Source organism: Sinohyriopsis cumingii, chromosome 18 (genome assembly GCF_028554795.1).
Source record: "Sinohyriopsis cumingii isolate HCF-2022 chromosome 18, ASM2855479v2, whole genome shotgun sequence".
NCBI classification, from domain to species: Eukaryota; Metazoa; Mollusca; class Bivalvia; order Unionida; family Unionidae; genus Sinohyriopsis; species Sinohyriopsis cumingii.
In genome coordinates, this window is record NC_142978.1 from 102,601,424 (window position 1) to 102,622,629 (window position 21,206).

Genomic DNA, 21,206 nt, shown 5'->3' on the forward strand with positions numbered 1-21,206 from the left:
TTTTTCCATAGTTTACATACATGATTATGATTATGATGACAGTTGAAATCACTACGTAAACAATTTCTTCTGATGAGCACACATGATGGCAGATATTAGTCATAAATAGCAAAAGAAAGTTGTTCTAAAAGTGATATCGCCACTGTGGCAATCAAAGCGGTATAGCCACTGTGGCGATATTTTTTTTCTCCCACTGATATACTGCAATATGTCAGTATGAAATAGATCATAAATTACAGTGTGTAATAAACAAAAGGTAAAAGATTATAAAGCCAATAGATTATAAGTTTTCTTTACCGTAACAATACAAAATTGTAAATTCAAATGTATGTATGGTTTTAGATTTCTTGAATTCCTGTAAACGTATTTAATTTTTTTGCCAAGTTCAATCTTACGTGAATCCCATTAACCTTAGCATGGGTTATCAATTCAGCCATCCTTTCTCTTGTTCCTTTTCCATTAATTTGCACTGAAAATCCAACAAGTCAACTTAAGAAATATTATAAATTTGAACAAATAATTGAAGATTGGCTTGCAAGGTTACTTATACGTAGTTAAACATAATCTGATGGAAACAAAGAAATGTTCTAAACATGAAGAAGCAAAACATTTACATAAATTTTGAAGGAAAAAAAAAGCCCAGAACAAAATGTAAAACCTGCAACATTAAATAAGTCACAGTACTGACAACTGGTGATAGGGAACATAGACTAAGATACTACAGTGACAAAAACTGTAGAGTAACATGACAAGATGTGTAATTTAAAAAGAGATTGCTTCGGTACCTATTGTTAATATCATTAGAAAGTCATCCGTTCTTTTAAGAGCGACATTCAAAAACGGGATTTATGAAAGGGAGATTTGTTGAAAATACAAGAATTTTGCATAACCTAACATATCACCATGAGGGGAAAATGAATCAAAGCTACTCTTTGTAATAGCTTTTGAAAAAGCTATCGAGTCTTCTGAATAGGGCTGTCTGAAAATTTTTCCGAAATCTATTAACTTTGGAGAATCCGTTTGCCACTGGTTCTGGCATTTTGCAATAAATGAAGATGTTACGTCAGTAATAATAGGCATTTATCGATTTTTCAAATTTAGAGACAAATTGTATCGAAGAAGGCTACTTTGCACCCTATTAATTTAAAATAGGAACATAACTTATGTCAGTCACAAAGATTCCAACGTACCGTTGACAAACTTGATCGCCACCTATATGCGAATAATTGCGTAATTCGTTAAGCGGACGAACATATGGAAAAACGAGTAGGGAACTTGACATAAATTACAGTATAATGGAAGCAAAATTTAATTCACCCCGTTTTAACGATATTTGCACAATATAGTAATGTGCTATGTTTCAATCAAGGAAATTTTTCAGAGAGAGAGAGAGAGAGAGAGAGAAAATAAAAGAACAACATTTACTAAAGAAATAAATGTTTTAATGATATAATGAGTGGGCGTGTCTATATCTATCTATCTATCTATCTATCTATCTATCGTGAGCCTTCCCTAATTGCCTCGCTACAACTTTCATCATCATCATCATCATCATCATCATCATCGTTAAGGCTATGAAATTGTTTGCATACTCAAATGTCATTTCCAATAACTACTGCATTATTCACTCATTCATTCTGGTTTAAATGAATAAATTTTGTTCATTCTTTGTTCCTTATTTCTCAGTTTTAAGAGACAATTCTCTTAAGCGACTGAACGCATAGCCTAAATAGATGAATTCCGGGCTGTTACTCGTCCGATGGAAACATATGGGAGAATTACATGTCGCACATGGAAGCTGTCCCTAGTACTCGATCAATATATGAAAGATATCGTCTTTTGTACGTGTGACGAACCGTATTGCCGTGCCGTCCAATCAATTTAAATGGGACTGACACGTGTAAAGTGATCATCTTCATCTAACATATAATAATTTGCCGGAATTTTAAAGTGCCATGAAGTATTTTTCCCTTATATTTATTCTGTTTGCCGGTCTTAAGTCGGCCCAGCAGGAATCTTTGAAATCGGTACTGGACATGGAACAGTTTATTCAGCTAGAAAGGACTGTAATTGACAAGCTCGACACATACTTCAAGAGACAAGAGAAACGAGGAGCTGTTGCAACGGAAGAAATCAAACAGTGAGTATCGCCAAATGGTTGTTAAAGCTTCCTTTTTGTACTATTGGCAATATCAAAGTAGCTGTCATCATCCATGTATAACGCGGTCCTGAAAACAGACTTTTTTAAAAGAAAAATTCTATTTGAAAGTTACATTTTTATTTGTACGAGTAGATAAAAATCAATCCTTTCAAAGGTTACCAATTCAACCAAGCCGGATTTCCAGACTGTGTCCTACAGGGATGACAATATTGCATTACTATTTTCTCACGCCTGCGTACTTTTTACTTTCTTCCTACCTACGAACCTACCGATGCGCTTGACAAGCTACGTTCACACTCATTGCGTGATCGCTGCCTTAATTTCATGCCCGCTCGCTCTCCTTTTAATTGCCGCCACACATGCTTACATATCTAATACTTTGTTTTCATACTCGGCCCATCGGCCAAAAGTAAACGTTTTCTCATTTACTTGATAAGAAACTAAGTTCATGCTTTTTTCATGTATATATGTATGCTGTGTAACTACGTATTGAAACCGAAATAAAAATTAAAACGATTCAATTCATGTATTTATCTCTAACGTTATGTTGCGTACTTCATCATTACTGAGTCAATAAAAGACTCAGGGACTAAATGACGCCCTTATCGTTATTTGCCAACGTGTTGATTCTGTTTCATTACTTCTGTGCTTACTTACTCTCGTTTGATTTTCTTCTTTGTGTCATGCAAGGTAACAGTAGGAGTGAAACCATGCTTTAAGTCTCAAATGTAAGTTATTCACGATGTCACAAGAGATTTCTATAACGAACGTCAATCATTCAAGCTGTCACACGAGATTACTGTAACGAATGTCAAACATTCACCGTGTTGCACGAGATAGTTGTGTTGACTCTTAATCATTGACAGTGTTGCACGAGATTGCTGTACTGCAAATATAATTATACTGATTGATATCATCAATCACATAGTCTACAGTGCACTTTTAAAACCAAATGTTTATTTTTTTCATAAGCTATAGCAGCATACGATTTCAATGTTGATACAACAAGAACATTTTTAAGAACAACAATTTCAAATTTACATAAAGAAGAGAGCTAGATAGTTGTAAAAAATTGTTTCTGCGAAAATCAACAAAATAAACTAGTGGTTTGGTAATGTTCTGAACAAAATCGCTGCGTTAGCATCCATGTTACTAGGCCGATAAATCAACCCTTCACCCTTGGTGATATTGATTTTCGGGTGAGGGGCTGATATCACCTATTCATTAAAAGCGGCAATTATCTGCATGCAAATTTGGCTGCACACATCGATGTATATTTTATACACTTACCGGTAGTTCTCATGGCTGTGCAGCAACCATCGGCTGAAGGGTTCTTTTGGTGACATGTAGATTATATTTCCTGAGCAAATCATATGTTTGGTGACTTGTAAATCCCACATGGAATAGCACAACCATCTGTCCTGTGGCCATTTTGAATTTCGCGCTTGATATGGCTATTACCAATAACCGGTGTGTGTCTAAAATGTACGCGGGTTTGTTCCGGAATGATTTGCATGCAGCAAAATTGCATATTTTAATGAACAGGTGACATCAGACCCAAAACATCGTCCATCAGTTTCAACACAGATTTGTGGTGTTGGTTTATCGGACTATCATGTTAACGCCCACATTAATTTGCAACAAGGAGTAAATGTATTTCAACTCTCAAGATCTTGATTTCGTCTTTATCATCAGACGGGCGGAATCGTAATTGCATAACAAAACAAAACTCGAGATTTGTTCAGTTTTGGATAAATACATGTAGGGGTGGCTGTGAGGTACAAAGTTTGACGTCAAAGCTGTCAGCATGAAACAGTTGGTAAATCAGGATTAATACCGTATATAATGGCTTATAAGACCAGTCCAACTGCAAACTACACAGAACCGGATCTGCCGTCGCATAATGCGCCGTCAGATCTGGGTCGGTGCAGTTTGTTAGGAGGAATCATTAGAACGAACAATATACAACTCGATTTATATGCGAGTATATACGGTAATCATTGCTTGCAAATCCACTATATGCCGTGTTTTCTTCACCTGAATCAATTTTCACTGATTATGCACAAATATATGTATGTATCCTATTGCACCGAATTTAAAATTAGAGTAAGTAGGTATTTTTTAATGAATATTATTAGTATATATGATGTACTGAGCTCTTTAAGTACTTGGACAGACCAGCTCAGATAGATGCGTAAATCAATTTTGTTGTTTGTATTATTATTTTTTAACCCTGGGGGAAAATGTGCTAGGGAAGGCAACGAAAAACAAGGACGGTCGGCCGACCTGAAACATTTATTTTTTGGGGTGGGTGGGTCGGTGGCCTTATTTGTCGCAATTACTGTTTAAACATTATTAAAAACAAAAATATCCAACAAATTGGGGATGTGAATATAAAAATATTCGGCCACCTGCCACATAAAACATATGTATTGTTGCTAATTTCTGAAACGTCATCAACACGTTCAAAGCATTTCAAGCTTATTTTGAAACAACCCTAATAGTTGTACATGGAAGAACAAAGACATATGTCTGTGCAACATATATACATGGATTCCAAGAAAGATGGCCACTGATGTTATGCGTGACTCGTGAGTATTCTCAACTTTTTCTGTTTAAGGGGTTATTTCAAGGTTTATGTAAATAATTGGGACATCATTTTTGATGTAACAAGAAATAAACGTTTTGGTGTCGTGACACTTTGTAAAATATTTTTTGATTTTTTTCCTTTTAACCATCTCTAAAATGCACTGCAGGTAAAAAGCTAACACACTCATCAGGTCTTATGGTCGATTGTTGTCTTAAATCATAACCTACAACCAGCAGTTTGAATTGATTACAACGTATAGATTTTACTGTACTCATTTGAAGTCGTGTGACCTAAATACACGATGTAATTGGAAGTGTTATAATGAACCGTAACATAAACCTGCAACAGCTAGACGAAGGTCCCTGATCAAGGTGTTGATACATTTCTACCAATATACCATTTCGATCCATCGTCAACCCCTTCTCTCTGGGACCATGACCATGGTGTTGATATATCTATACCGATATACCATTTCGATCCATCGTCAACCCCTTCTCTCTGGGACCATGACCATGGTGTTGATATATCTATACCGATATACCATTTCGATCCATCGTCAACCCCCTCTCTCTGGAACCATGATCATGGTGTTGATATATCTATACCGATATACCATTTCCATCCATCTTCCACTCTCTCTGGGTCCCTGATCAGGGTGTTGATATATCTATACCGATATACCATTTCGATCCATCGTCAACCCCTTCTCTCTGGGACCATGACCATGGTGTTGATATATCTATACCGATATACCATTTCGATCCATCGTCAACCCCCTCTCTCTGGAACCATGACCATGGTGTTGATATATCTATACCGACATACCATTTCGATCCATCGTCAACCCCCTCTCTCTGGGACCATGATCATGGTGTTGATATATCTATACCGACATACCATTTCGATCCATCGTCAACCCCCTCTCTCTGGGACCATGATCATGGTGTTGATATATCTATACCGATATACCATTTCCATCCATCTTCCACTCTCTCTGGGTCCCTGATCAGGGTGTTGATATATCTATACCGATATACCATTTCGATCCATCGTCAACCCCTTCTCTCTGGGACCATGACCATGGTGTTGATATATCTATACCGATATACCATTTCGATCCATCGTCAACCCCCTCTCTCTGGAACCATGACCATGGTGTTGATATATCTATACCGACATACCATTTCGATCCATCGTCAACCCCCTCTCTCTGGGACCATGATCATGGTGTTGATATATCTATACCGATATACCATTTCCATCCATCTTCCACTCTCTCTGGGGCCCTGATCAGGGTGTTGATATATCTATACCGACTTACCATTTCGATAAATCGTCCTGATCACGGTGTTGATATGCCCATATTGACATATCATTTCAATCCATCGTCCACACCCTCGGTCTCGCTGATGTAAAATAGGCCCAAGCAGAATTTCTGTACATCGTAAGAGGCAACTAATGGAAGGAACCATTTTAACGTGAGACGAGTCTCGTCACAGTGTTCCAGCTAAGTATTAAGCACTTTTAAAAGGCGGTTTATATCGAAAAATTGACTTTGTATTTTAAGAGTTTGCTCTTTTTGTATTTATATTTGTTTTTATGCCTTTTATTGATACTTAAACATACTCGGCACCGTATCCCCTTGAGTGTCATGACCACATACATACCTACATACATACATACATACATACATACAGACAGACAGACAGACAGATATACTGACAGACAGACATACACACACACACACCACATACATACATACATACATTCATACATACATATATACACACATACATACATACATGCATACATACATACAGACAGACAGACAGACATACAGACAGATATACTGACAGACAGACACACATACACACACACACACCACACACACATACATACATACATACATACATACATACATACATACATACATACATACATACATACATACATACAAATCGTCCTAAATATACATTCTTCGTCAGAAAGAATGGATGAAAGCCCTTCTATCCGCGTAGAAAGAGTACAACTCGAGGAGAATAGACACAAGAAGAACAAATACACTAACCTCCTTTGTACTTGCAAATAGCTACGTCGTATTGATTCTGCTATGCTTATTCATGTGACAGATGTTCTTATATATGTAATTAACACAAATGTGGAAAGCATTATCATTACAAGAATGTGGTATTTAAAATTTAATGTCATGTGCATCAACATGCACATGCATTGAAGACTGAAAATGAGCTACAAACTAGATTGAGCCGTTTACTTTATATATATATATATATATATATATATATATATATATATATATATATATATATATATATAGAGAGAGAGAGAGAGAGAGAGAGAGAGAGAGAGAGACATCTACATCATACAGAACGGAAAGTGCTAACTCTAGATCTATAGCAGAATGCATGATACTATTGGCAGAATTAAAATTTAATTTAAAAAAAAAAAAACTATCATACAGGTTAGATAATTTTCAGTTCGTACTCTATGGCGATTCGATCCCAGGTCAACGGGCAAACGGCATCCATCACTGTGTCGGCTTTAAGAGTATTGGTATAAAGCAACTTGATAAACCAATACTATTGGTATATTAAATTGTGATCCGCCCATGGCGCAATAATGCAAATATACAAACATTCTTTCAACTGCAGGCCTATAGATCAATGAAGAATTTCCATTCAGTAATTTTAAATGACATGAACGTAACAATAAAAAGTATTAATAATTTCCGTTTTTTTAGAAGAAATTAAAATGGTACACAATTTTATTGGAATCCTTTCTTTGTTCCGTTCCCCTCTACCCTCTCTTGCGTAAGCGAAAATATAGAGTGAGAGAGAAAAACAAACTGCGCTGCATGAGAGCTAAAAAAACTTTAACTTGTACCAAGTAACCTACAATTATATGGCTCGTTGTAACGGTATGTTTACACTTTCCTTGGGATCTATCTACAGTGTTCATAATATCAATGATATATCCATACATAGTTGCAATAGCCGGTCGACACTATATGTTAAATTTATCGGTTACTAGGCACACATAATGTAACGTATTTAATGCATTGTTATTGTTTCTGAAACCTATTATAATGTTCTAAAAATCGATTATTAATTATTAAACATGAAAATGTTCAAACGGCCTGCCCCACCCCCGTCTCTCTCTCTCTCTCTCTCTCTCTCTCTCCCGCTCCGGTGGCCTAGTGGTTAGAGCGTCCGCCTCGGATGCGAAAGGTCTGGGTTTGATCACCGGCCGAGTCATACCAAAGACTTTTAAAAATGATAACAACAACTGCCTCGCTTGGCGCTCATCATTAAGAGGTTAGTGTTAGGACTCGTCGGCCTGGTGTCAGGATAATATGACTGGGTGGGACATCATGCTACATGTCTGCGGCATGATGATCCAGTGCTAGACATCACTATAAACTGCCACAATGCAGACATCGTGGCGATATGACTGAAAAATTGTTAAAGCTACGCTAAATCTCTCTCTCTCTCTCTCTCTCTCTCTCTCTCTCTCTCTCTCCTATCTCTCTCTCCTATCTATCTTAGCAAGATATGGGCGGAAATCCATGAAAATACGAGCGTTGGGATTTTCGCTTGTGTCATACGACGATGTTTCTGGACCTATGAATGATGGTAACGTTAAGTCTAACCGTCCAAAGGAAGAGAGAGAGAAATGTTTTATCAGGCCCGGCCCAAAGGGCAAGGCGAACGAGGCAACCACCTTGGTCCCCGCGCTTTCAGGAAATCAACTCCGCAGTGCATTTTTTTCGTTTTGTGCCCAGGCACTCATCGCCTGCTGCCTTGGGCCCCGCACATCCAAGGCCGGGCCTTTTTTATAGTCTTTAGAAATTTTAATTAAAGCCGAATAATGACTTAGATCAACTGTAAATATATTAAAATATTTTAATTACCTCTTGTTGGTTCGTCATTTCGCTTAGTTTCTATTCCACGCTAATTTTCACGCCTCGTTTCCTTTTAATGAAAAATTTATTCATCTACATACTACACACACACACATTATATACAGAAAAATAAAAATTGTTTAATATCTCTCTCTCCATATAAATATATTTGTTTGTTTGTGTGTGTGTGTGTGTTTCTTTGCTTGTCTTCACTAACTCCTTTATTTCGTAGGTTCCGTCGTAAATTTTAATAAGAACATAAGAATAATATTTGAACATGCTTTTTTTTTTCAATGCCATATTTATGTGCGCGGCTGTTAACAACGTTCAAGACAGTCTTATAACGAGAATAAAACAATAGAATATGGTTAGCAAGGAGATGTATAATTAATGTGGCCACTGGATCGCCAAACATCATTTTAGAAAAATCAAGTGTTTTTGTACCAACGCTAAAGTAATTTCAAAAGATAACAAACGTTCTCAGTGAAATTAGTTCCGGTGTATAATTTGAGTTTGTTAATAGAATATGTCGATTTTGAATTGTGATTTATGCATAAGGAATACAAATAAATTGACATTTCAAGCAAAGACAACAAACAATATCGCGTGTGTTTTGGTTGTCTGACCAAAAGAACCTGTTCTGCTAAATACTCAATGAGCCCAAAACGGGTTCAGTTGCACATTCAGCAGCGGTTTTGTTCAATCCACACGAAAAACAATGTTAACAAATTGAGTTTTTGTTGAAACGCTGTATTGTTCACTTTTATCAAGCAAAGAGATTGTTTTATTAATATTATCGGTTGCTTTAACAGTGAACCCTCTATGGAGAATTTACACTGACAAAATATGCACAAGTCCTTTCTCACTCGTCTTATCAGTCAGTTTGGCTGAAATTTTTTGGGTAATTTTAGGAATTTTTTTTGGTTATGGAGGTTTTAGACATTTTTAGTTACATTGGCTATAAAATATAAGTATCCAGGGATCGCTTATTGTTTTTTATATTTCATTTCAGTTTTGTTTGTACATGATCATATGTTATGTATATTTATTTTGTATTGTGTGATTAACTTATGTTAGTAATTGAGGGTAGCAGTTTGTACCTACATGTTTAATATCTTGTAGGGTAAACATATTTACTAGGTTTGAGTTCATGGTACAGCTTTGATGTTGACCTTGGAATTTTCTTGAAACGAATTTTGTTTACTGTTTGATGGAAATTTAAATAAATATGACCCTCATCCTGGTTCTCGAATTGTGTCTGTGGTTTTATATTAAGGCTGATTATATTATAATTACTCATTCAGTATCCTAACATAAGTCTTAGAGGAATCAGTTTAAGTTGTGTATCAGTTAATATTTGAGAAGATTTAGTTATTTAAATTATTCACTGGAATTACAAAGTGCTCACTGATACTTTTCGGACTAAATCACTATTATTGGATTATTGTGAATTAATTCAAGAAAAATTTGGCTTATATCATTGTGATACATCAAGACTGTTAGCACATCGCCACATTCCAGGCGACTGGCACATCAGTACATTCAAAATTGGAATTCACTTGGAACACCAATGTAATTCATTCGGAATACTCTATACTGTCGGACTTGTGACAGATCTTGTAGGACAATGTGGGGTTTCATGCACAATACTGTAAGTTCTTTTGAAATTTTATTTTGTATTCTAGGAAAAAATTATTTGTTGAATGTTACAAAACTTGTTGGTTAGTTTATGACCATAGACTTGTTAGATCATTAAAATTCCATTTAATGCATTTTCTCAGCAGCACTATTAATATGTTCACGAAGAAACATATCTATTATAAATTATGAGAACATCAAAATATTGATTAACAAAAGTGGAACTATATCATTGCAATTATTGAAGCCTAGGTATGAAAAATGAACAGTTCTTATACAAAAGTTTGTATTATAATTTTGCATTTTCCCCTTTTGTGTTCAACCGGTTAGATACCAAGACCACTAACTGAGGTCCATGATCATTTGTTAATTGTTGTATATTTCTTTTTAACTCGACAGTTTAGTAATGATGATTTGCTTGACTATAATTTCAGATATTTTCTTATATGTTTCACTGACTTTTATTACGGTTTGATCTCTCTCTGTCACTCTCTGTCTCTGTCTCTGTCTCTCTCTCTCTCAGTAGTATGGAAAAAGCAGTTTGAGATTTTGGTTACAGATCCACACTTATACGTTTCTACATAGCAAATTTCTCCATCTCATAGCAAATTTCTCCATCTCGACCAATGTCGCATTACTTCCTACAATACGTTTTTCACAACACCTCACGGCGAAACAGAACCAACCTGACTCATCCAAAGGGAACTTGCCCCAAACTTGTACACAGGTTCATTATTACGATTAATTGTAAAACTTTTATACACCTTATTATAGATTATAAGCAATTTATGGACACGTGCCAAAAGTGAAAACACAATATGCACACAAAGATCATATGCTCCAAAGGGGCGTTTAAGCCACAAAACCACAATCTAGAGAGCAATTTTGTGACATTATGAGAAGCTAAGAGTGTTGCCTATTGGCAGAAAGTACCATATGTAAACCAGTTAGGTACACATTACATATAGTAAGATCAAGTATGGAATTCTGTATAGAAATCCCAAGAACAATACGATTTACAAACAATTCCAGTTAGTCTTTATCAAAATAAGCTTTACAATATCGGTATAGCATCTTTCTTCTCGCGAATAGATGATATTTTCTCTTTTTGGATTGTATATCCTCTCCTACTGTGTAAGACAGTAGTCTTATCTCACCGTTAGTATGACCTATTATACATGCTACAGTCTGTCAGGTTCAGCGTGGAACACATGCATGGATAATTTCCTTAACTACATTTAGAACTTGAATATTCGCACAGTCGCCATTCAAGAATCAGATGTAATAACACTAGTATAGCAAAGTAACTGTTTACTTTCACCAAGATTAGCTGCAAAGAAACACTAATTTTGCATAGTGATCGACAAACACAAATCTGATTAAGGAACCAGAGAGTTTGAAGTATATCCTTCATAGTTTGTTTAAATATAAGTAATATATGGGTACAGCTGACGTTTGAAAATTTTGTGGTCTTTAAATTTTTTTATTAATTACATGATGTCTGAACGTCAAGTAAAAGTACTAAATCACAAGGGTATACTGCCTTCAAATTAGCAGTAAACACCTACTTAGAATAACAGCCAAGTCGAACTAAAAGTAAATAAATTGATACACGAAGCTCACGACAAAGGTAAACACCACTTTCATCAGTGAGTAATAAATACCTACCTATTTTGGGTCAAGATTTGCGCAAATATGAAAAGAAATAATTACCGGTAAAGGCAGCGACTCTTCTGGTTTCGTCAAATAGCGTTATGTGTATGTAACATTGAAAACTATGCTGATGTATTTAGCCATAGATAAACACAAAAAAACGTATGTCTTATTTCTAGATTTTTGAAGGAAGCCAACATATCAAACATTGAGGCCAATCAAACGACAGGTGGTGTTGTAGGAGATCCAATTGGAACATTCCTTTATCTTCGGAGAGCAGCTGAAGATTGGATGACCCTGAAGAAAAACCTCACGTGCACTGGCGAAGACTGTCCCATTTTGTCGGGAGCGGACGGTATAGTATTAATATCTTTCAGAAAGCATCTGAGATTCATTTAGGTCTCCCATCCATCAATCAGCACCTCACCTACTCCTGACCTGGAACTCATAGCCTTAAATTCTGAAACTGATTATATTGTCAGACGACAAATTCTTTTTCCCGATTTCCATGAGAATGAAATAATTATTACATGTACTTGTAACCATGCTACCGTAAGTATTTACTTTGGGAAGTTGTAACCTTTGGCTCGACCGGAAGTGAGAGTTCTGAATCTAGTTCTGAGTCAGAATCGTAGGTGTACGATGGCATATTTTCTTTACATTTCAGGGCAGTTTACATATTTGATATATGTATGATTGTTATACATCAGTGCAATTACTGATAAATACACTGTAATGATTTATATCAGACATATAAATGATTTATATCAGACATACTGATGTAATGATTTATATCAGACATGTCAAGAGTGAACCGCTTTCCTGTTCTAGAATTTTTCAAACAACAATAGAAAAACCAAAAATAAAGGCAATAAGTATGTATTCGAGAAAAGGAATCTAGACTTAACTATGAATAACTTTTGCATTACGAGGATGATATCGTAAGGTTCGCATTCTTATCTCCCTTTGCTTAAGGCATTTTCGGTACGAGCTATTTCTTTTTGGAAGTAGTCATTATTTATCGCTGTAAAACATTGCCATTTTATGGATATATAATAGGTCAGTCTGATAATACAAATTTTAGTTTTTAATTTCTGCAGGGTATATTTGCGTACAAAAACTATGCTAAAAGCTTGTAATTTGTCTCATCTGCTCCTTAGGAAACAAATCTAAAAAATTACCGACACACATAATTGCTTGTTTGTTTTTTGTTGCTGTTTTGTTTTTCCAGATAAGGTTACCATAGGGATGGAGTTGACCATTAAATAAACGAATTGTCCAATATTTGCTATTTCAATATGCATACTAGTCGATAATTTGAATATTGTTATTAAAATGAAGCAATTTTTCGGTGACTCCAGTGATAGACGCCGTTCTGAAAAGAGAGAAGGTAACTTGGCCATCCCACGAAGACCTTAAGAACTCAGCAGTGACCATTTTACAATTATGGAGTCTTTACGAATTAAAAATCGACGACGTCATGAATGTCCGAATAGGGAGCAAAGTCATCAGACCATTATTACCCAGGGACCTATTCTACATTTGTAGAGCGGCCTTGGATAAGGTGATGCCATACGAGGCCATAAAATGCTTTGAAAAGCTTCAAGCATACCTAAGGGACACAGATAAAGACGGGGTCACGGTAGCGTCAGTGTACAAGGGATTAGCTGGCGCCTATAACCTGGTAAGTAGAGGTATATATGTGTACTAAGGAAAAATTAACCATCGGCTTGTTTTGTTTTCGTTGTGTCGTGTGTGCGTATGTGTACCTAGGAAAAATTAACCATCGGCTTGTTTTGTTTTCGTTGTGTCGTGTGTGCGTATGTGTACCTAGGAAAAATTAACCATCGGCTTGTTTTGTTTTCGTTGTGTCGTGTGTGCGTATGTGTACCTAGGAAAAATTAACCATCGGCTTGTTTTGTTTTCGTTGTGTCGTGTGTGCGTATGTGTACCTAGGAAAAATTAACCATCGGCCTGTTTTGTTTTCGTTGTATCGTGTGTGCGTATGTGTACTAAGGAAAAATTAACTTAAGACCTTAACATTACACTTCAGACTCCATGTTCTTCCTAATTATGCTTCTCACCTGCTAATTAACCTGTTGATCTCGTTCTGATATTACATTGTTGTTATCAAACCTTTATTTAATAAACCGTGTTTATATCTTATATGTTTTTAATTTGATTGTTAAGCATATAATCGAGAGGTTTAAAAAAATTATATTTAAATAAATTTCACAGATAGTAAGATTATTCTAAAATGAAACAAATACGACTTTCACTAATTTGAACAGAACAAAAATAAGTGCATATGCGTCTCGTTCACATTTTACGAAGTATAATATTAGAGTAAGTTATGGCCTACACAAATGACGAAGTATAATATAAAAGTAAGTTACGGCCTACACAAATGACGAAGTATAATATAAGAGTAAGTTACGGCCTACACAAATGACGAAGTATAATATTAGAGTAAGTTACGGCCTACACAAATGACGAATTATAATATTAGAGTAAGTTATGGCCTACACAAATGACGAAGTATAATATTAGAGTAAGTTATGGCCTACACAAATGACGAAGTATAATATAAAAGTAAGTTATGACCTACACAAATGACGAATTATAATATAAGAGTAAGTTACGGCCTACACAAATGACGAAGTATAATATAAAAGTAAGTTACGGCCTACACAAATGACGAAGTATACTATAAGAGTAAGTTACGGCCTACACAAATGACGAAGTATAATATTAGAGTAAGTTACGGCCTACACAAATGACGAATTATAATATTAGAGTAAGTTATGGCCTACACAAATGACGAAGTATAATATTAGAGTAAGTTATGGCCTACACAAATGACGAAGTATAATATAAAAGTAAGTTATGGCCTACACAAATGACGAATTATAATATAAGAGTAAGTTACGGCCTACACAAATGACGAAGTATAATATAAAAGTAAGTTACGGCCTACACAAATGACGAAGTATAATATAAGAGTAAGTTACGGCCTACACAAATGACGAAGTATAATATTAGAGTAAGTTACGGCCTACACAAATGACGAATTATAATATTAGAGTAAGTTATGGCCTACACAAATGACGAAGTATAATATTAGAGTAAGTTATGGCCTACACAAATGACGAAGTATAATATAAAAGTAAGTTATGGCCTACACAAATGACGAATTATAATATAAGAGTAAGTTACGGCCTACACAAATGACGAAGTATAATATAAAAGTAAGTTACGGCCTACACAAATAACGAAGTATAATATAAGAGTAAGTTACGGCCTACACAAATGACGAAGTATAATATTAGAGTAAGTTACGGCCTACACAAATGACGAATTATAATATTAGAGTAAGTTATGGCCTACACAAATGACGAAGTATAATATTAGAGTAAGTTATGGCCTACACAAATGACGAAGTATAATATAAAAGTAAGTTATGGCCTACACAAATGACGAATTATAATATAAGAGTAAGTTACGGCCTACACAAATGACGAAGTATAATATTAGAGTAAGTTACGGCCTACACAAATGACGAATTATAATATAAGAGTAAGTTACGGCCTACACAAATGACGAAGTATAATATTAGAGTAAGTTACGGCCAACACAAATGACGAAGTATAATATAAAAGTAAGTTATGGCCTACACAAATGACGAATTATAATATAAGAGTAAGTTACGGCCTACACAAATGACGAAGTATAATATTAGAGTAAGTTACGGCCTACAAAAATGACGAATTATAATATAAGAGTAAGTTATGGCCTACACAAATGACGAAGTATAATATAAAAGTAAGTTATGGCCTACACAAATGACGAATTATAATATTAGAGTAAGTTATGGCCTACACAAATGACGAAGTATAATATAAAAGTAAGTTATGGCCTACACAAATGACGAATTATAATATTAGAGTAAGTTATGGCCTACACAAATGACGTAGTATAATATTAGAGTAAGTTATGGCCTACACAAATGACGAAGTATAATATAAAAGTAAGTTATGGCCTACACAAATGACGAATTATAATATAAGAGTAAGTTACGGCCTACACAAATGACGAAGTATAATATTAGAGTAAGTTACGGCCTACACAAATGACGAATTATAATATAAGAGTAAGTTATGGCCTACACAAATGACGAAGTATAATATAAAAGTAAGTTATGGCCTACACAAATGACGAATTATAATATTAGAGTAAGTTATGGCCTACACAAATGACGAAGTATAATATAAAAGTAAGTTATGGCCTACACAAATGACGAATTATAATATTAGAGTAAGTTATGGCCTACACAAATGACGTAGTATAATATTAGAGTAAGTTATGGCCTACACAAATGACGAAGTATAATATAAAAGTAAGTTACGGCCTACACAAATAACGAAGTATAATATAAGAGTAAGTTACGGCCTACACAAATGACGAAGTATAATATTAGAGTAAGTTACGGCCTACACAAATGACGAATTATAATATTAGAGTAAGTTATGGCCTACACAAATGACGAAGTATAATATTAGAGTAAGTTATGGCCTACACAAATGACGAAGTATAATATAAAAGTAAGTTATGGCCTACACAAATGACGAATTATAATATAAGAGTAAGTTACGGCCTACACAAATGACGAAGTATAATATTAGAGTAAGTTACGGCCTACACAAATGACGAATTATAATATAAGAGTAAGTTACGGCCTACACAAATGACGAAGTATAATATTAGAGTAAGTTACGGCCAACACAAATGACGAAGTATAATATAAAAGTAAGTTATGGCCTACACAAATGACGAATTATAATATAAGAGTAAGTTACGGCCTACACAAATGACGAAGTATAATATTAGAGTAAGTTACGGCCTACAAAAATGACGAATTATAATATAAGAGTAAGTTATGGCCTACACAAATGACGAAGTATAATATAAAAGTAAGTTATGGCCTACACAAATGACGAATTATAATATTAGAGTAAGTTATGGCCTACACAAATGACGAAGTATAATATAAAAGTAAGTTATGGCCTACACAAATGACGAATTATAATATTAGAGTAAGTTATGGCCTACACAAATGACGTAGTATAATATTAGAGTAAGTTATGGCCTACACAAATGACGAAGTATAATATAAAAGTAAGTTATGGCCTACACAAATGACGAATTATAATATAAGAGTAAGTTACGGCCTACACAAATGACGAAGTATAATATTAGAGTAAGTTACAGCCTACACAAATGACGAAGTATAATATAAAAGTAAGTTACGGCCTACACAAATGACGAATTATAATATAAGAGTAAGTTATGGCCTACACAAATGACGAAGTATAATATAAGAGTAAGTTATGGCCTACACAAATGACGAAGTATAACATAAAAGTAAGTTATGGCCTACACAAATGACGAAGTATAATATAAAAGTAAGTTATGGCCTACACAAATGACGAATTATAATATTAGAGTAAGTTATGGCCTACACAAATGACGAAATATAATATAAGAGTAAGTTACGGCCTACACAAATGACGAAGTATAATATTAGAGTAAGTTACGGCCTACACAAATGACGAATTATAATATAAGACTAAGTTATGGCCTACACAAATGACGAAGTATAATATAAAAGTAAGTTATGGCCTACACAAATGACGAAGTATAATATAAAAGTATGTTATGGCCTACACAAATGACGAAGTATGATATAAAAGTAAGTTATGGCCTACACAAATGACGAAGTATAATGTAAAAGTAAGTTATGGCCTACACAAATGACGAAATATAATATAAGAGTAAGTTACGGCCTACACAAATGACGAAGTATAATATAAAAGTAAGTTATGGCCTACACAAATGACGAATTATAATATTAGAGTAAGTTATGGCCTACACAAATGACGAAGTATAATATTAGAGTAAGTTATGGCCTACACAAATGACGAATTATAATATTAGAGTAAGTTATGGCCTACACAAATGACGAAGTATAATATTAGAGTAAGTTATGGCCTACACAAATGACGAAGTATAATATAAAAGTAAGTTATGGCCTACACAAATGACGAATTATAATATAAGAGTAAGTTACGGCCTACACAAATGACGAAGTATAATATTAGAGTAAGTTACGGCCTACACAAATGACGAATTATAATATAAGAGTAAGTTACGGCCTACACAAATGACGAATTATAATATTAGAGTAAGTTACGGCCTACACAAATGACGAATTATAATATTAGAGTAAGTTATGGCCTACACAAATGACGAAGTATAATATTAGAGTAAGTTATGGCCTACACAAATGACGAATTATAATATAAGAGTAAGTTATGGCCTACACAAATGACGAAGTATAATATAAGAGTAAGTTATGGCCTACACAAATGACGAAGTATAATATAAAAGTAAGTTATGGCCTACACAAATGACGAAATATAATTTAAGAGTAAGTTACGGCCTACACAAATGACGAAGTATAATATTAGAGTACGTTACGGCCTACACAAATGACGAATTATAATATAAGAGTAAGTTATGGCCTACACAAATGACGAAGTATAATATAAAAGTAAGTTATGGCCTACACAAATGACGAAGTATAATATAAAAGTAAGTTATAGCCTACACAAATGACGAATTATAATATAAGAGTAAGTTATGGCCTACACAAATGACGAAGTATAATATAAAAGTAAGTTATGGCCTACACAAATGACGAAGTATAATATTAGAGTAAGTTACGGCCTACACAAATGACGAATTATAATATAAGAGTAAGTTACGGCCTACACAAATGACGAGATATAATATATATAAAAAAGTTATGATCTAAAAAAATGACGAATTATAAGAGTAAGTTACGACCTACACAAACGACGAAATATAAGAGGTACTTGCGGCCTACACAAATGACGAAGTATAATACAAGAGGAAGTTACGGTCAACACAAATGACGAAGTAAAATATAAATATTTAGAAAGTACACGTGGTCTTTTAAATTTGCACGCAGCTTTTTTTTCAGTATGGAATGTCGAAAAGGGCTATGGATGTTACAGAGAAGTACCTGAAACTAGGTAAAATTGCATGACTGTTTGCACCATGTTCGTAGTGTTTCCTCACTGTTACAAACTTTAAGAATATAACAGTTTGTCATATATATTGCTTCCAGTTTTCAAAACCATTTGATGCTGGATTTCAATAAATGCGGTCCTACATGCAATATTACACAAATCGGTAATACCTTAGAAATGCGGAGTTTTGAGGTTGCAGATTTTGTTTTTTTTTTTGTTTTTTTGTTTTTGTTTTTCTTATCCGGACACATAGGACAGGAATAACACTTTAAGAGGTGAATTAAATACGTTGTAAAGTGAATGATGGAGAGGGATTGCATTTCCTATAGAAGCTGAAATGACAGAATGTTACATGTTTTAAATTTGTTTTTCTTGTTCTTGCCTGAAGTGTGAGTGTATAAATCCATTTGTACGTCTAGTGCACGCAGTCCTTTTCGAAAATGACTCATTTTAAGGAGTGTTAAGCTCTACCTAATCTTTGAGTTTGTGCGTGTTGTAAGTGGCCAATAGGTATAAATAATTTTCAATAATGCCTTACACTAATTAAAATAACTAGACTTTTTTATATGCAAACTATTGTTCATGTGGAAGAAATGACAGCTTAAGTCGCTTCTTGAAACTTTAAGACCCGGCAAACGAAGGTGCAAAAAGAGATTTGGAGTTCTTCAAAATGGCAGCCAATAGTTATCGAGGCAAACCGATCAATAACGTCACACGGCATAAAATGGAGACAGATAAAAGACTAATTCGGAATCTCTCAAGATTTGAACAACTATGTAACCGGGAATTGACGGTATGTGTCATGCAGTTATATCATTTTTTGGTATTCTTTCTCTGTTTATTTGTGAGGTTTTCTAAATTTAATTTTTCAAAGCAAACATTGTTTTTTCGTCTTGTTTTAGACAAACTCCGCAGAGCTACACACGCCTAAGACTTTCATAAACTAACAGCTAGTATCGACATTACTGAATACAAGAAAAGAGCGATTCCCTTGTTACGAGATAAATGAAAATAGTCTTTTATATGATTTTCTGAAAGTCAACATTGACAACTCTCACTTAAATTTTCATTCTATACGCAAATGAACCAGCACAGTCCCATTAAATACGGAGATAAGGTATTAAACAGCGGTACAATAAGCATATTATGGAGCTATCGTATTTTAAATAAAAATCTCTAAATTTCAAGGGTATTCTGTTTATATAAAGGCAAAGGTGACTTTAAAATACGCTGTTTAATAAACACTATCTCAGGGCAAGCATTCTTTGTGTTAGTCAGACAAAGTGTTCAATAGCACACATACCTCATACTGATGTAATACTTTACAGAGAACATCAAAAGCATTAGCCAAATTGAGATGCTTCCTTCGCCGAGCTAAGAATTCATACGACATCGTGAAGGAGGAAATCGTTAATAATCAGCCGAGGATAATATTGTATCATGACGTCATTTCCGCTGAGGAGGCTGATGGAATGATTCATAAAGCCCAAAAAGATGTAAATACGAAATGTTTATTCGTCATGTATCTTCTTCCTTTGTATAATGTAAATGCTAAGTCACACTAAAGGAAATTTTTTTGAATATCATATTAATAGTACGTTATAGATGTAAATTGTAAGTCACACTTCGGTACTGAATATCATATTAATAGTAATGTGTTTAAATTCTAAGTCACACTACGGGAAATTTTATTTGAATATCATATTAGTAGTAACTTATGTAGCTAAATTCTGAGTCACCCAACGGTATTGAATATCATATTAATATTAACAAGAACATAAATTCTGAGTCACACAACGGTATTAAATATCATGTTAATATTAACATGAATGTAAATTCTGAGTCACACAACGGTATTGAATATCATATTAATATTAACATGAATGTAAATTCTGTGTCACACAACGGTATTAAATATCATATTAATATTATATGCTCATTTTTTTCTCCGTTAACTTTACATTGTCAGAATCGTGCAATATTACCCGATACTAAACTGGCGTGCAAATACACATATTGCATTCACGTGCATAAAGGAACTACTTTCTATTGTAGTCAAACAATGAATTCAGACGCCAGCACTTTTGATTTGTAAACAAATCATGTACACTCGCGTAGTAGGCACTTTACGTC

General features: G+C 34.5%; 1 protein-coding gene across 1 annotated transcript in view; it reads left to right on the forward strand.

The window, feature by feature from the left end:
- The first annotated feature begins 1,821 nt into the window (after nucleotides 1–1,821).
- LOC149777612 (prolyl 4-hydroxylase subunit alpha-1-like) overlaps nucleotides 1,822–21,206 on the forward strand; it is a 32,209-nt gene continuing 12,824 nt past the window's right edge. The window contains exons 1-6 of the mRNA XM_089942266.1: nucleotides 1,822–2,140; nucleotides 12,141–12,316; nucleotides 13,323–13,645; nucleotides 19,025–19,076; nucleotides 19,700–19,866; nucleotides 20,402–20,569. Of these exons, the coding sequence (XP_089798392.1) occupies nucleotides 1,956–2,140; nucleotides 12,141–12,316; nucleotides 13,323–13,645; nucleotides 19,025–19,076; nucleotides 19,700–19,866; nucleotides 20,402–20,569 (1,071 nt within the window). The 5' untranslated portion in view covers nucleotides 1,822–1,955. The remainder of the gene's footprint in view (nucleotides 2,141–12,140; nucleotides 12,317–13,322; nucleotides 13,646–19,024; nucleotides 19,077–19,699; nucleotides 19,867–20,401; nucleotides 20,570–21,206) is intronic.